At 34.9% G+C, this 18,691-nt stretch overlaps 1 protein-coding gene across 1 annotated transcript in view; it reads left to right on the top strand.

Annotated features, from left to right (window-relative positions):
- GPC5 (glypican 5) overlaps positions 1-17,884 on the top strand; it is a 275,817-nt gene extending 257,933 nt beyond the window's left edge. Inside the window, exons 7-8 of the mRNA XM_027645659.1 lie at positions 15,958-16,064; positions 17,360-17,884. Of these exons, the coding sequence (XP_027501460.1) occupies positions 15,958-16,035 (78 nt within the window). The 3' untranslated portion in view covers positions 16,036-16,064; positions 17,360-17,884. The remainder of the gene's footprint in view (positions 1-15,957; positions 16,065-17,359) is intronic.
- The last annotated feature ends 807 nt before the right edge of the window (positions 17,885-18,691 follow it).

The raw sequence follows: 18,691 nt of genomic DNA, 5'->3' as shown, positions 1-18,691 counted from the left end.
TAAAAGGGCAAATAAGACAACAGAGGCATGAAACATCAAAGTGATCATCTGATTGGGATTAAAAGGGTTTGTTACCATGAGACAGTCTTTACTTACATTTTTTGTCAAATCTGTCTTTTTTCGTTTTTTCCAGGCTGGTTGCTTGATAGGGGAAAACAAGTTGTCTTAGTAAGAGCTTCTGACTCCTGCTGAAAGCTGGACAGGCTTTGAGGTGATGGAATCTAGATCCTGTCTGTCAAAAGCAGGAATTTCTTTATCTCTGATAAAAGCTTGGAATGAAAAAAGAGAAAGAGGAGGGGGAGAAAATGAAAGAAAAACCAAATAATAAGAAATTTGGGAAAGAGAGGAAATTATGTTCTCAAAAAAACCAAATTAAAAAGTAAGATATACTGAGTCAACAGTGGGCTATGTTTAATATTCATCTCTATTGCCTTTGTGGCAATTGCAGTTGATTTTAAGGTAGTGTATAACATGGAAAGAACTCCATCTTCCTTAATCTGTGTTCATGCTAAAAAAAGAAAGATGATACCTTATGTGCTGTTGAAGTGAAACAGGCCAGAAACTAGTATCTTTTTCTTTATTATTTTCTGTGGGCCTGATCTAGCAGGAATGCTAAAAATACACCTAATTTACAAAAGAAAAAACCCTGACTTTTCCATTGCTTACTTTTAAAGGGAATGGCCTGTATTACAGTAACTATAAAAAGGGCTTTACAGACCAGTGAAGATGGAACTCATCAGTTCAGTCTCTTCCTGAAGACATTCAAAAGCACCTGTATTCAATTAATACATTTAAACAAAATCTTGGGTTAGGACTGAGAGAGATGTCTGACCATGTGAGGCTGTATCTTGAGTACTGTGTTCAGTTTTGGGCCACTCACTTGAAAAAGGAGTGAGGTGCTGGAGCATGTCCAAAGAAGGGCAAGGAAGCTGGTGAAGAGTCTAGAAAACATGTCCTATGAGGAGCAGTGGAGGGAGTTGGGGTTGTTTAGCCTGGAGAAAAGGAAACTCAGAGTGGGGAACCTCACTGGTCCTACAACTACCTATCAGGAGCTGGTAGTGACGTGGGGATCAGCCTCTTCTGCCTTGTCTCAAGTGAAAGGATGAGAGGAAATGGCCTTAAATTGCACCAGGGAGGTTCAGATTAGATAACAGAAATTTTTGGAATAAGCTGCCCAGGCAGGTGGTGGAGTCACTGCCTCTGGAAATGTCCAAGAGGCATCTGAATTTGGCACTTCAGGATATGGTTGAGGGGTGATTATGGTGGTGCTAAGCTGACAGTTGGACTAGATTATCTTGTAGGTAGCCCCAGGCTGTGGGGAAATAAAAACTGAGAATATAAGAATTGGTACATTTTGTTGCATTTGTGGAACAGAAAATTATTGTGCATGACATGTGGAAGGCACTGAATAGCTTGCAGATGAATAGGTCTATATGGTAGGTAAGGTATCAAGCCAAGGATAATTCCTGGTCTTGGAGAGTTGTAGTCAGTCATAGAGAAGTCTAGCAATGCTTAGTATGCGAGCTACAACTGAGCTACAAAAAAGAGATATTTCTATAGAGGTTGCAAGGAAAATACATATGAAACCAAAGAAGCTAAAAATCAGTGCAAACCAAAATTAAAATTAGTATTTATTTAAGCAAAGTGGGTTTAACAGTAAAATTCTGAAGTTCTAAATCTAGTACTCCAGTTGGAGGGGTTTGTTTCTTACACATTAGATCATGAACAAGGGTGTTAACAAGGTTACACAGATCTATCCTGTAAATGTAAATACTGTTCTTCAGTTTTGAGTGAGTTGAAGAACTGGGCTCTTTTAAGAGTAATATGCAGCTTTGAAAGATGTACCATGGGAGATTAATGTCCAGCACGTTAGACTGAGGACATGCATGGAACTCGGTCACTCCATGATGCCTTACTTTTTTCTTCCACAATTTTCTTATGTAGAATACTGAGGTGTGGACTGTAGGGGGGGCAATTACCCTATGCCAAAACTTTATATAATGTTCAGTAGACTTTTTTGCCAGTTATTTTTTGTAAGGTTGTAAAAGTTATATCTACATTTTGTCTAAAAATAGAAAAAGAAAAGAAAAAGAATTGCATGTACACAATATGAACAAGCCTTTCTGCTTTTGTAAAAGTCTGTTGGTGGTAAAGGGAAAATTGGAAAAGATTATCTGTCCTGCTGTTATGAGTAAGTGTGCTCTCATTAAGGACCTTCACATATCAGTTTCTCAATTCTATTAAAAAAAAGAAAAGAAGTTTAAATTACATTTTGAGGCAGACTGATCCATCATGAAGGACACTTTCCCAGTTGTTCATTGGGAAACAAATTATGGTATTCTATATGGTATCTTCAGGAATAAAAAGCAATGTAGATCAGAGCAGGTTTTTGCAGGTTGATGTCATATTGCTATATTTGTCTTCATGTAATTCACAGATTTTAGGTATGAAATAATGCTTTATGATTTCTAAATATTCACTTAAAAAAACCCCAAACAAACCAGAACCCAAGACTTACTGTGAGAGAAAGCATATAATGGCGAAGATCACTTAGTTGATCTCTACATAACTTCTTTACTCAGACTATAGCTTTTCCCCCAAAGCTTTTTTGGTCAAATCTTGTTCTAACTGAAATAGAAATCTGGTATGTACTTTAATGATGCTATGTTTGGATCTATGTGAGGCATGTAGTGAGTGTGAGAAACAAGCCAGCTCAACATTTGTCTAAATGAGAATATAGATCTAATTTAGGATTTACAGGAATCCTAAGGGGAAGGAAATTAGAACCTTTCTCCTGCACAGACTTTGTTGCAGAGAACCGCTGCTTGATGAGTCAGCATATATTTATTTCTTTTGAGTTGATAATCTTTCTCCTTATTTTATAATGAGTTCTGTGGGAACCCAAAGTCAGCTTTCAGCAAAGAAAAACAAGGCTGACAAACATCTCGTGATTCAAGAAGTTTGGACCCTTGTCCTAAGACCTGTTAATGTGTAACCTGGAGATATAAACCTGGCTCCAAGAAGAATTAAGAAAGGACTTTTTGAGATGATTGTTAAAACCATGTCTAAACCCCTGTAATCCCTCTATCCCCCATGTAATCCTACTAGAAGAAAAATTAACTATTTGGAAACTGCAGCAAAAACTTGTGCAACTCCCCAATTAACATAAGTTGTCCCCTTCATTAACATGTCCAGCCCCAGATGCCTTTAAAATAATGTTCTCGGGTTCAAGAAACCATTCCAGTTCCCCCATACTGGAATTGTGCCTAGCTGTTATTTTTCAGATTGCCACTAGTTCTGCACACCTTGTTGTCTATGTTCCCCTTTGTTCTTGGCAAACTCTAAGTTATCTAGATGCTTCATTACAATCAGGAAGGTTTTCACTTGCATGCACAACCCTCTTTCGCTGTTCCTTCTTCACCTAGTCCTGCACAGGGAATTCCCAAAACCACTACGGTATTTACTCTTTAGCAAGCAAATCATGTCTACGAAGCTCTTAAAGTTTTGTTTTTCTAGTAGCTAATGGCAAAAAAATAATTTCGTTACGGTGCACATTAATTTTTTATTGAAAGAAAATAGGAAAAAAGAGGGAAGCACAAGTCTAAACCACCTTTCTCTCCTAGAGAAAGTAAAAAACCCTCCACATTACTATCACATAGAAAATTTTTCCTGACTCTCAATAGACAGCTAAACCAGTTTCCTCACTGAGATATCAGCATAAGAAATTTTAATGTCATATTGCTTTGTTTGAATAGATGATTGAGAGATTTTAAGATGACAAAAGAATGATTTTTTAATATTATGCCATGTAAGGCTGAAATGAATGGCAGGTTGGTTAATAAATATCTTTAAAACTGATTCTATCAGTAATTTCCTTTGCCTTGAGTGATGATTATGCATATGAATATGTGCACCGATATAAACGATCATACGTGCACATAAACATGAGTGTATATTAGAATACACGTAAGTATAAATCTTGTCTGAGAAGACATATGTATATATGAACTGAGTTAAATTGGCAGTGATTTCACTGCCGTCTGTTAAGTATTTATAGACCATATCACATATACTTTTTTTTTTTTCTGTATAAAATTGTTGTGAAGCTAGCAGACCCATGTTTGCCTTCATCAACCAATTTCCACTTCAGAATGCTGGGGAGAACATTAGCTGGTCCAAATTGCCCAAGGCCTACAGTGTAGTCTAAAATTTATTAAAGAATCAACATCAGTCATGCAGACTGCTCCTTGATCCATAATTTCAATGCTCTTCCTTGCAAGTTAGTCTGATTAGCTTGCTTATATATTCTGAATTGTCTACTACAGCCTGTTAGTTAACAACAATGAAATTTAATACCCAAATTTCGTTACTTAAAAATAGGATCTAAACTGGATTTTAAATATTTATCACATCATCTAATGTAATTTTATTTAGTGATAGGATAGAAAGTATTTTCTTATCACTTACAGTGGAATATTTCACCTGGCTTTGTTTCAAACACAGAAATATTCTTATACTGTTTTGACATGCTGTATTATGACTGATTGATGAATTGCCCGTCTGTGTCAACTTCAGGTCACATATCAGTGTTAGAATATTTTGTTTCCAGTGTTGGCCTTAGAACTTTCATGAATAAATTTAGTTTCCTTTAGCAATTTATTGTATTTCCCAGTTGTCAATGTATACATATGGTTGTCAGCTTCTTCATTTTTTCATTGGTGATATATGTTGTTGGTGGTTCCTTGTCATTAAGACAAAATAGAATGCAGCTTATGGAAAGCTGTTTATTGCATTTTTTTTCTGGCCATGTTTTCCCTACAGAAATTCTGAAGAACACATATTTTTTCCAATTGATATTTTGAAATCTTTTACCAGGCTTCCACAAAAGCAGAGTGTTAGAATGCATGGGTAACTAACACTCCAAAGGACCCTATGGAATAGTTGTATGTAGGATCAGTGTTAAAAAGCACATGTTTAAAGAACAGAGTAGCAATTCATCTTCCCCAGTCTACTCAGCTATCACTATTCTGCATTTTCATAGTTTCTTTTCAGTTGTATTGTGCTGATAATTTTTGTAGAAACAGGTAAAATAAAATAAAACATTGTTATTATTATTTATTATGTTCTAAATTGCTATGGCTGTGGAAAGTATATGCAATCAATGGTAAACCATAAACAAAAATTAATCACGATCTTATAACCAATGATAAATTAAATTTCCAATATAGACAAATGTGTCTATTCCCAAGCAACAGTCTGCATACAATTTTAATGAGAGTTGATAAAATTACATAATTACTCCAGATAGCACTTGACTCCATAAGAAAAAGAGGGAGAAAACTGCACAGAAGGTTGCTACTCAATTTTGATCACACATATCACAATCTTGCTTTCAGTTTTTATTTCCTTATTTGTATGAAAGAAAGACATTTAAAATACTGTTTTATGAAACTTGTAAAAATATAGAAATAATTTTGAGGGAGATTTAACTGTCATGTAATGTGGTGAGGTTATTTTAATTCAAAGCAATTAAAATTTTATAAATATATACACACACACAGAACTAGTACAGGATTTTTTGCCTTGTCAGTATATTTTGCTGAATCCACAAGTTACTGTAACTATATCCATAAATTCCAACTGTTAACCCCAGTCATAACAGCAGAACTACTTTACAGGGCTACTCCATACATAAAGCCTCTCTGTGATACTTCTGATCAGTCAGTACCACAGGTAGATTCTGCTCAGTGTGTTTCCCCTCATCCCTGGAGCTTGCAGTGCCAGGTCTATCACTTCTTCAGCCATAGTTCATCTTCTTGTGGCAGGGCCAGTTCTGCTTCCAGTTCTAATGACTGAGAAGAGCCTTTTCTTTTTTTTTTTGTGAAGCAAACAGCAAAATCTCTGAAGTGTTGTTCCGAGATCTCTGAGTTAGAAGATAAATGTGTTAACACAGCACTGTGCTGAGTCCCATAAGAAGTGATGTATTAGGTCCTCAAATCAGAGTTGGTAATAGCTTTCTTCATAGTACTGATATTGACAGTTAATAGAATGCAAAGTAACTTGAGTCAGCAAATCATATATATTACAGAAAAATATAATAAATCCAGGGTGATATTTTTAGTCTATAAATTTATTTAGATTCCTTTTTAGAGGGGCTTGTTCCAATAGGAATTTTGACAGCAAGGAGTGACCAGAAATGATGTCAGTACATGTATGTGTATCCATCCCAAACACACACATTGGGTGAGAATTTTGATCCTTTACCTAGCCAACATGAAAATCGACATCTCCCTTTTCTAAATGAGGCAGGGAACACCAAAGAGGAAGCAAAAAACTCAATGATTTTGGGACTGGGATATTTTCCTGAAGATAAAAAATGCTGTTTTTGATTCAAATGAAACAAGCCATATCAAAACAAGGATTTTGAAAGCAAAGATTCATTTTCTTGGCATTTGGAAGGGCTGATGCTGCAACTCCTTAATTTTAAATCATTGGACCTTAAGCAAAATATATATTGTGTGAATACTTAGGTGCTTAGAATAAGATCTATTATACACAGCACAGAGACTACAGTGCTTCAAACCACCTAGACCAGAATATGTGGGCTGACAGCACTGTGGTTTCAGTGTAGTCTTTCTCACAGTCTGGGGAACCATATTTATGGGTTGTAAGTCTGCCTTGGAGATAATGTTTATCCTGTCTTTCAAGTCAAGAAAGAGAAATGGTCCTTTCTTTTTTCTAAAAGACAACTCAGCCTCTGTGGAGGTCTTCTGTGGGGTTATGTGGGTAAAGTTATTATTTAATCCTCTGGTTCACAAAACACATTACAACCTGCAAAGATGAAAAGGTACATTTAGCTGATCTGCATTTTAATAATATGCATTTCAATAGAATTACTCATCTCTGCATACTCTGGCATGAAAGCTCAAGGATGTGACTATGCTTCTACAGTCATGAATATTAATTCTTTTGTCCATAGAAATGTGTATTCTTTTCAGAGCTAGCAGTTAAAAAATAATTCACAAAGCTTATCTTAAATCCTAGACTTTTTCAAGAACTTCATGAAAAAGAAACTCCTGATACGGGAAGGTCTCTTTGTACCCAACTAGGTTTGCAAAAAGCTAGTATCATAACTTCATGAAAAATAATTAAACTGTAAGTGAAGTACCAAAAATTCATGATACTACCTCAGCATTTTTTTTTTTTACTTTTCTACAGTCACTGCCAAGCACTATGGGAAGTAAGATCCCTAAACAAAAGTAAAGTCAGTGCATATATGCCTGACTGGAAAATGAATGATGATGGATGTCAGCATGTGACTGTAACTATAACTGATATATGCTATGACTGGCAATATGAATTTCACTTTTCTGATACAAACCAGTTAACTCACTGACATTTCACAAGAATGAACATTGTACTATGAGCAATAGTTTCTCATAAATCTTATCTGGGTTCTGCTAAGTAGCCATTGGATAGCTTCCAGCTATCTGGCTAGCATCTCAGCCTCAAGGAAAGCATTGTGTGAGATTGTGTGAGAATAACTACTCAAGAATTAAAGTATTAAATGGGGGGTAAGTTTGGAAACTTTTAGTAAAGCAAATATCTTTCAGTGAACAGGAAGATACTTTGGTATCAAACAAATATATCAAGCCTTTCTGTTCTCCTTTGGATTTTTGGTATCCTACTGGTGTTCTTCAAGTGGAGACTTTTTTTTGAGTTCGTAATTGTGGAAGAGCTAATTACATATAGTGCATTAAAGATGATCTGCAGTATTCTTATTATCTACTAGAGTTAGATATTAAAGTAATAAGAGTCTTCTAACTTTATTTAACTGGTTTAGTATTTAAAAACTACCAGATGGGAGGAGGTTAAAGCTTAGCCCAATGTGGTGGGAGTTTATTTTCAGAGAAAATCAAGAGTATTCTTAAAAAACTTTGAAATGCATTCAATATTGCTACTAACTTTGTTGAAATTATTATCAGAATTATTAACTTTGGATCATAAAAATGATCCTTTATGTTGATACAAGGTAAAGGAAAAAGTGTGCTCTGCAGTTCACTTTCTCAGTTGGCATGCCTTGATTTTGTATATACTTTTCCATAATATGTATGTAAAAAAAAAAAAAAAAGTTGCTGTGTTTTTGGTAGCATATATAGACCTAGCACTAAGAAATGCTTTCTTAATGTATTTTAACCCTAAGTTCTGAATTTAGCCTTAAAACAAACAAACAAACTTCCAGAAACTGAATGCTTTATTACTAGACAAGACCAAAACCAACAATGATTGCCTTTAGGGTTCTGTTTCCAGACACTGTAAGAAACTGAGCCTGGCACCAGCAGAAGTACAAGGCTGGAACAAAAGAAGTGCTACCAGTAAGGCAAAGACAATTTTTGGCCAGTCTATCAAATGAGTTGCTCTCATTCTCTCTCTCTCTTTGTGCCACAGTCAGTACAGTTCTTATTCTGCCCTACCATTTCACAGCAGCTTTCACAAGCTACATGGACTGTAGGTCTAATTTGCAGGCATCAGGATGGATTACTTCCAATGCATATAGAGCGTTCATTCTGAACAGCACAGTAAACACAGAAATTAAAAACTGAGGCTTTACTTGGTTCTGCTCTGAGTCAATGAGAAGTGCTCTGATGAGACAGTTTTTAGTCTGATAATCTGTGTTAAGAAACTCTTTTTCAGCAGAAGGATATGTCTTGAATGTAATCTGTTTTTTTGGTTTGTTTGTTTGTTTGTTTGTTTCCTTTAAATATTTGGATTAACACTTTAACTGCTTTATTGCCTTCTATTCAAAGAATGACATGTAGCTGAGGTTTGAAGGAGTCACTGGAATCCTCTAGTCTGCTCAAAGCAGAGCCAGCTGGAACAGGTTGCTCAGAACTTTGTCCAGTTGGATTCAGAATATCTACAAGGATGGATACTCCAAACCTTTCTGGGCAACCTACTCCAGTCTTTCAACACTGTCACTATTAAATGTTTTTTCTTATACTTAGATGGAAGTTACTGGATTTTAGTTTGTGCTTATTGCCCTTCATCTGTCCCTGGGTGGTACCAAGAAATGTCTAGCACCATCTCCTTTAATCTTCCCCATTAGGCATTTGAATACATTGATAAGGTATCTTTGAGGCTGAGAAAAATATGCTTCAAACACACTAGGCAGTTCTGTGTTTTCTAGGCTAGAGGGATTACTGTCATAAAAATAATTTTTTAAGTTCATTTGGGAAACATATTTGATCACTTTTTCAAAATCTAATGACCAAATAACTTAAAAAATTACAGATTATGCAAGTTAAAATTAAAATTTCTATAATATTTTGAAAATAAAACACATCAATTTCAGATTTTTTAAAAGCAAAATTACTCCATTTTTTTAAAGTTTTAAAAAAACATTTTTTTTTTTTCCTGAAATGAACTGCTCCTCTTCATTACAGTTTTAAGAATTCTGAACATAGAAAGGTTCAATTGCTATATTCTTTCCACTCCATATCAGGCAAAAATATACAAAAAGTATTAAATTCTGAATCCTTTTTTGCTTTATTAAAATAAAATTATACAGTGATCCTTGCATTCCTGTAACTCCAAAGAAGCTGATGAAGTTAACCAAAGTTTTGGGGATTTATATACTAGTATGGAACATATTGCAATTGTAGGAGATTTAATATATAATTATTTTTATTTATTTATTTATTTATTTGTTATTGATGTACATACATACCGGGGAATGAGATGTTGGAAAGCAGTGCTGTGGAAAGGGACCTGGGGGTCCTGGTTGATGGCAAGTTGAATAAGAGCCAGCAATGCCCTGGTAGCCAGGAGGGACAACCGTGTCCTGGGAGGCATCAGGCAAACCATCACCAGCCGATTGATGGAGGGGATTGTTCCACTCTGCGCTGCACTGGGGGAGTCTCACCTTGAATACTGTGTGCAGTTTTGGACACTGCAATATAAGAAAGACACTAAGTGAGGTGGTGAATAAGGCACGAAGCCTACCAGTGTGCCAGGGCAGAATTAGGGTTTATTACAAAACATTTTTGTTTAAATACAGCGCTTAAACATGTCACATGATCTTCCAACCAATGACAATCAAGTACTGATTGAGCATGCGTGAGAACCCGTAAAACTACAACTCCCATAATTCCTTGTCACAACAAAGCTCAGAGAGTGTCCAAAGGCGGACAATGAGGAATGTGAAGGGCCTTGAGGGAAAGCCATAAAAATAGCAGCTGAGGTCACTTGGTCTGTTCAACCTGGAGAAGAGGAGACTAAGGGGAAACCTCATTGCAGTTACAGCTTCCTCATGAGGGGAAGAGGAGGGGCAGGCACTGATCTCTTCTCTGGTGACCAGCGAAAGGACCCGAGGGAATGGCCTGAAGTTGTGTCAGGGGAGGTTTAGGTTGGATATTAGAAAAAGGTTCTTCACCCAGAGGGTGGTTGGACACTGGAACAGGCTCCACAGGGAAGCGGTCACAGCACCAAGCGTGACAGAGTTCAAGAAGTGTTTGGATGACATCTCGGGCAAATGATGTGACTGTTGGGGATGGTCCTGTGCTGGGCTAGGGGTTGGACTTGATGATTCTTGTGTGTCGCTTGTAACTTGTCATATATTCTGTGATTCTGTGATTATTTTGCAGAAAATGCTCTTTTACTGTTCCATTTATTGGAACCTTTTTATCACCTCAATTATTACTTTATCAGACTGTTTCAAAATTCTGAAAAGGCCTCTACTATAAGTTTTTTAAAAAAAATTTTATACTTACAAAAGATTTGATTCAAAAAGAACTTTAACATCAAAACACTTAACCTTTATCTGTATTGCTTCTAGAAATTTCAGGTCAGTGACTGCAGATCTACAAACCATGGGATATTAGTTAGGAAATGTAAGTTGGAAAAATATGCACCTTGAATGGGGGCTGTTGAATCAGGTCTGTAGGTGAAACCATATAGCTATGTATACCATCTTAAAGATTGCTGTCTGAGAATCTGTTCAAGATTATTATCTATTTATTATTTAATATTATTATTAAATTGTAATAAATTTATTGTAGCATATATATGTGCAGTTACAAACAAATCTCATCTGTGTCCATCTTTTCTACTAGGCTCAATTTTTTAGCTTGTCTGTATTCTATACTGCCATCATATGGAAGGGACATACTTTTAAGAAGCAAACTATCTTTTTTTTGTGGTGTCAGACCAAATGACAGTGCAGAAACTGATACCAGCAGAAACAAATACCTAAACGCTTTCATCACAGATATACACAGTTTTAAAATTACATGACTTTCCTGTTCCCTGTGAGAGAACATGAAGTCCAGGAGAGACTGGAGTGTCAGTACAGGGGTTCCAGATGTGCCATGCATCCTCCTTTAGCTTCAAGTGCTCCTCTCCTCACTGGCATTGCTGGAAGTCAATGAGATGGTCCTGACCTTGTTGCAGGGCTCTAGGGCCCCTCAGATTTTCTCCCTGAGCAACTCTGCGTGCTGTCCATGGTAGGATGATGTAGAAAATACCTTGACTGGCTCATTCAGATTCACTGGATGCCCAACAAATGACTGGTGCTGGTATTCAGTCTTCCCATGTCAGAGGATCTCAGCAGCCACAACTTTTCACACTGTCAAAAGTTTGTGTTTAGGTTACTTCTCTGCTTAGCTACTCTTTTTTCTTACAGCATCAATTAAAGCTTATCCACACACACACAAAGACTGTGTCTAACTTATACTAACTGTGACAAGCAATAGAATAATGTCCATCATTAGTGTTGGTAAGAACTTGGGACATAATTCATCTCAGCATTAAAACCCTAACCATTAGTAATCTAAGTTGTCTTTAAATTAGCTATTTCTCTTCACTAACTACAAAATGAGCAGCTCAGCTGAGGCGTTCAGCTAGTACCCAATTTTAGGTTTCTAAGGAAATAGCTGGACTTTTTTTTTTGTTCTTTACAGATATCTAAAATCACAGAATCAACTTTTTCCTTTAAAATCCATTTTTCCTCCTATTTTAAAGCATATATTTTATAAATTTCGTCAACTCTTTATATATTTGGTTGCTGACTGGTTTCTAAAAGTCCACTTATGTGGTCATCCAATGCTTTCTCAAACAATTTTTTCCAAACCATTGTTTCCTAAATTGGCAGTTTACATTCTGCTCCCTCCTAAAGACACCAGCCTTCTGACATTTTAGAATAGTAACAAGACATCCATAATACCATAATTTGCCATTTATACAAATGCAAACATTTGTCATAACCTACAAAAAAGAGGAGTGTGGAAAAGATGAGTTTTTCACTGTGACCTGACTCAGTTTGTGCCATTATTGGTACACACTCTTTCTCCTGAGTTGCTGAACTATTTTTTGAAGCTCTTAAGTGGGAAATACTTAAAACATTTTTCTTCTCTGGATGCAGATATTGAGAACTTATGCCTAAGAACTTTAATGTCATCCCAGAACATCATTAACTGTATTCTCCTGGGCATGATTCACATTGTAGTATTCAACAAGGACCTTGTGTAATTCTGCAGTAGTGCCATATCTTTGCACACTTAAAAAAAGTGTTTGTCATTTAGTTAAACAGTTTAAGGCTGAAAATGTCTAGGTTCATGTTATACTGCAAGTGCATGATTTGATATTGAATTCTTACCTTACTTCATAAGATTTAACCTTATACCTTGTGCATTTAGTATGAATTTGCTGAAACAGAAGAGAAGCTAGTGTCTTTATGCATTTGATGTCTGTGGGTGTAGGAAGTGCAACTGCACACATTAGCATTTAATTTCCTCCAAATGTCTGCCAGTTAAAGATCCCTGAGGATTCTGTGTAATTTGTAAGTGAAAGCTGGAAGCCTTCTCTGTGTCTGTCCCCCATACCAGAGTTCAATTAAACATCTCCCCAGTGGCTTCCTTCACCTGCAAAAACAAAGCAAATATACTAAGAACAAAAAGACCAGCATCTGAAACAGGTGCATGTCAGTTAGGTGGATATATATGCATGTGGGTAGCCAAGCTATCATTCCTTGCTCTTTCCTCCAGTGAAAATAAATCCCCTGTATTTATTTTCACTCATTGAATCATCCAAAAGACCATTTTTCTTTAACTTTGGAAGGTTATGGACAATTTTTTTTCTTTTGTATTCTTCATATGCTTTTTTAATCAACAGAAAATCATAAATACATTTTGAGCATGGAGATATAGAACTTTCACAGATTAGCCTTTTATATTTTCAGATGTTGAAACACAAGTCAATGCTGTGAAATGAAAACTGATCAAGAAAACATACATATATTTTAAGAAAGCTTTATTATGTGACAGCAAATTACAATTTTGCAGATAAGAAAGCTTGTTCACCTAAATATATGTGTATATATATATATATATGTATAATCTCATTCAGACAATAAGAAATAAAAATAAAACCTGTAAGGTGATAATAAATATGTCTATATGAACTTGCCTGATTGCAATGCAGCACTGGCAATCACCCAAGTCACAAAATGATAGAGAATTGCTAATTTACTAATTTTTTTTTCCTCTGCTGGTATTATTATCATATACAGCATTTTGAAATTTGAGTTTAAGTGCTGTGTATTTATGTACAATAAATATGTACAAGAGTAGAAGTGTGTGTGTTAATACATAAAAAGAACAAAAGGGAGAAATGAATGTAAATCATGAGTTGAAAAATGGTTTTAATGAGTTTTAAGATAACCTTCAGAAACATGTAGTCAGTATGATGAGGGGTAGCTACACTGAAGCTATAAGTGGGAAAAGGAGAATTATATTAGGAGCTTATTTTTGTACTGAAAGAAGAGGGTAAATTGATAACATTACACCAGTATTTTTCAAAAACATAAATTAGGTCCTTTAGGAACTTGACCTGATACTGAGTCTGGACAAGGACTTGAAACACTGAAATAAGATACAGAAAATTCATGAAGAAAATAAAATTCAGGTTTGATTATTTATAAGAATGAGTAGGGTTTGAGTAAAAAATTGTCTTCAAAAGGAGGTTATCATACTTTAGGAGAATAGTATCCCTACTGGAGAAAGTTATTACGTTACATATACCAAGCACTAGATTTAGGTGATAGGCTAGAGTGGTGATGTTTTCTTCCAAAAAAGTTGTCAGAGATATGGTTTGAACAACGAATGTATCCCACATTCTCAGATGTGGGAAATCCAAAGTGTATTGAGGCAACATCAAGTGCATCCACTATCTGCACAGCTAAGGTTTTATACAAAAAAGTTAAGGTTTGAAGTTAGTGGTTGAATTACTTATTTGAAATTCAAGAAACATGGATTACCAATGTTAAAATTCACATTGACAAAGGCCCAAAGCCATTAAGTGTAACTTAGCTGGTTATAGAATCTCAATACATCTAAATTAAGAATTTCTGAAATGTGGATAGTAGTGATTTTTTTCTATTCTTTTCCTTTATTACATGCACATATTTTAGGCTGTTTTAAGCAGAGTATGTATTTCATTTTTATGTCTGTAACATAACAGAGTTCCAGTTCTGATATTTGAAGTCAACCTTTGGAAAAACATTTGAATTTAAAATATGACTTACATTGTTTACTCTCATTGTACCTTTGGTATTTATTGCAATGACTATGAGTGTTAAGTGGTAGGTTGAAGTTTCTGCATTATACTTGTATCTGAGTTTGTGGTTGAAAGAAGCTGGAAATATCATAAAACTTATCATACAGACTGTAAGTTATTATCCTTAAGAATACTTATTATACACAGTGAGATTCTGTAGAATAAGACTTTTTAATGCCACCACTTGAAAGGGGCACAGATGTAATTATAAGTGTGCATGTGGCAGGTTGTTTCTTCATTTCTCTGTTGTTTTGTTTTTTTTTTTCATTTGTTGTTTTGGGGTTTTTTTGCTAGACTGCATTTTAAATACAAAGAAGCACAACACTCAGTTATGCATGAATCTGCAATGTGTTCTTTACTTACTGAATTATTTCCTTCACTGTATCACAGTCTTTAAGAGAAGAAAAAGGCTTCTGCTATAAATTTTACTTGTATGTTGACGCCTCTAAAAGAAACATGCTGTGTAGAAGAGGTCTCTGCAGGAAACTGAAAGAGCCTGAGCTCAAAACCTGCCTCATTAGAAGATTTGGTATTATTCATTGACATTTCAATGAGATAGATATGTAAACTCATAGAGAAAAAAACCCACACACCAAAAAAGTTGAAAATTTTGAAAGTGGAAGAGGGACCCTGCACATTGTATAAATGTTGGATTTTTTTAAAAAATAGACTTTTTACTCTCTCTAGTCATGAAGGAGGGAGTTAGGTATACCTCCTTCTCCAGATTTGTTTACCTTCAGGAATTGATAATGGTGAGTTCAGGTCTGCTTATAGCAACATGCTTTGAGATCATTTGCAGAATCTGCCATTCAAATCCTTAAAATATTTATTTTATATTTATTATGATTGTGTATTTCTCTGTCCCAGTTTCATTTCAGGTGATTTCAATAAATTGAAAACATGAAAATCTAAAATAAAACTATAATTCTGCATTTTACTGATAAACTCAAGGTTTAATTTTGCATTTAAACAATGCAGATAAGTGCAATTTTGAAGCTGATCCACAGTTGCAGCATGTTGAATGGTGGAAGTGATGGCCAAAACTGCTCAGTTTCACAAGCTGTTTTTAATAGCAAGTGATATATGCATTTCATAGCAATAAGACTCCAAATTTTTTTAGTTACACAGTAGGTCAGTGAAAAAAAAAAGAAAAAAAGAAATGTCTGTTGTTAAAGGCCACCTAGAGATGTAGCTGGAACTAGACAAGGAACACATATATCGGGAAAACGTATTATCCACATAGGAAATTGCACAGCCTCATCACTGAGCATAAAATTAAAAGATGTATTATATAAAACCTTTTCTAATTCTCTGAAGACACAAGCTGCATTGGTATTCTTTTGCTAGCATAAAAGTGTGCTCTTTGATGGAAAGTGCTGCAGAAGGACTGGAAAAATTTTCATCACTGAATTTCCAAACCAATAATTTAAAAACATCTAATCTGATAAACGAAGGTACCTACCTTAATTTTTTTGTTTCTTGAAGATTTAAATTGGAATTATAAAGGACTGTCATTTTTTTCTATATAGAACTTTTCTAAGAGGGAAGTTGAACTAGATTAAGTTGGCTCTCTGTGAAGTGATAGTGTTGAATATAATTTGAATATAATCTGTTTAATATTAGAGGAATTCAGCAATTAAGTAACACATGAAATCTTATTTTGATCAACTGTAGAGTTTGGGATTTGGTATGTCTGCAGTGTAAATGGAAATGACCACTCATGACTGAATTTTGCTGTAGCACTGGAGTGTATACACTGTATTAGTATGGAGACATAAATATAACATCCCTAATCTGTAACCTGGATTATTTTAGTTCTTCAAATGTTGTTGTGCGTTTTTTTCTACCGATTCTTTTCCATTTGTCTGCTTGATCTACCATTCTTCTGTAATTGCAGAAAAGAATACATGGAGGATGACATACACTAGGGGAAGATTTTCAATAAGTAATCTATTTGTCTGAAAAGCACAGGTTCCATTGACCTTCACTGGGACTGAAACTCCCCTAGTCTGATTGTGAAAAGTCCATGTAATATCTAGGTTTTTAAGTTTTTCAAAATTATTAATTTTAGAATAAAATGACAAAAAAAAATTAGTGTCTGTCAGCATTTTGATATGCTCTTTTGTTCATTACATCAGTATTTTTTTTCTCTAGTCAAAAGGGACATGCTGTTTGTGAGGACTAATTATTTCTTCAGTATTCACAGAATTAAATAGCTTTAAGGGCTATTTCTTTCAGAGAGACTTTTGTACTTGAAAATTTTTTAGGGGTACTTGGTGATCTCTTCTTGTACTCACTTTGAAAGCTCCTATATGCTGTTTATTTCTTCTTTATAAACAGACTTCATTTGCGCTAAAAGTTCCTACAAGTAAATGGGACAATATTTTTCACGTTTTCTAACACTGTTTTTGATAGTCTCTTTAGTGTACTAACTTGGAAAAATCTCTCTAAGAGCTAAGGATAAACATGGAGGTTTGCCTCCAATTAAATGCAATTAATTTTAATTTTGAGATATATCACATTTGCTAATTGATTAATTAAAACTGCTGGGACTGCATCCCGTCTGTCTTTACCTAGAGGTTTTTGTAGCTAAATGCTTCACTGCACAAATTATTTTTAAGGGAAATGTTTTGTTATGATTTATTAATTGTTAACTGTCATTTAAAGAGAGTAAAAAAATGTTTTGTGACCTAATGTTCAAACTGAGTTTTTCACAGCTATTTTTTTGTTGCTTTGATTTTCCAAACAGGGAATTTAATCAAGACACCAGGCAGGAGAATTTTACAATAGAAATAACTGAAAGTTTTCCACCAACTTACATCTGAAATGTAAGGCCTCTTTGGCCTATGAAATATCCTACAGGCTGGCTTTTACCTCCACTGCCTTCTACATTATTGTCTCTGACTATTTTCCCTCTTACAAAGATGTGAAGCCCATGGCCATTACAACTACTAGCATGTGGTAATCTAAACTGAACTTTAAACCACTAGGAAGCTTGCAAGAGTAAAGCGCAGAACTGTAGTGAAGTTAGAAAATAATTAGCAAGAAGACAAGAGTAAGAATTCAGAAGCTTAACTGTGACATTTCTCTTTGGCCCCTAGCAAACCAATTGCTGCTCTATAATGTCATCCTGCTTTTAGCTTCTTTGCGATTAAGGAATTTTACATTTTTCATGTTTATAGGCTGATATTGTAAAACAGATTTGAAGGCTATGGGTTATAGAAGGTCAGATCAAATTATGCTATAAGTAACTAGCTTTCATCCTGAAAAGTCACATCCTCAGTTGCTAGGTACATCCTTGGGTTTTAATTTTTTTTCTACTTGTTGAAAAAGAAGTGGCAATATCGGTCTGAAGTTTGCCACTACAACAAAAGAATTTATCTAAAAAAATAATAATAATAAAATGTTACTAATGGAGCACAAATAAGTGCTTTACACCATTAATCAATTTAGCCTAATTTTCCTATTGTTAAGTGTAGATGTGTAACCACACCTGTAAATGCCAATTCGTGCCTTTATTTCCCCTTGCGCAGACTCAATGAAGTCAGGAGAATCTGCCTATTAAATTAGTAGGATTTAACTAAAAACATTCATTGTAAGTAAGTGTATCAGTTAACTTCTGTAATTTACTTTCATATATCACAATCAAATTACAGTGTTTTCCAAATAAAGCTTAGCTGGTATGAATACCTCCAATTACTTCAACAGAAAGACTGTGATTTCCCAATGACTCTGTTATGGTATTTTAATTGCTGTGCCCATTCAAACTGAACTATCTGTACTCTTTTGTCCATTATGAATAAGTCTCTGGTAAAAATAATTTCTGTGCACTAACATAGATTGAAACTCAGTTTCAAATTAAATAATTTCACATAACTCTCTTCTAATCTCATTTTCAGTGTTCCAGAAGCTTTAAAGCAAAATATGTGGTTCAGTGTTTTTATAAACTTTTATACCAAGACTTTGTGGTGGTAAAAGGTGAATTAAAATGTGAGAAGTGTAAGGAAATCTCTTGTGAGATGTTTGGTTTAATTTCTTTTGACAAATTTATAAAATTTCTGTGTCCCATATGTATTACATG

Source organism: Corapipo altera, unplaced genomic scaffold, assembly GCF_003945725.1.
Source record: "Corapipo altera isolate COAL_440 unplaced genomic scaffold, ASM394572v1 0, whole genome shotgun sequence".
Lineage (NCBI taxonomy): Eukaryota > Metazoa > Chordata > Aves > Passeriformes > Pipridae > Corapipo > Corapipo altera.
Note: the sequence above shows the minus strand (reverse complement) of the source record. Positions and strands in the feature narration are given on the sequence as shown.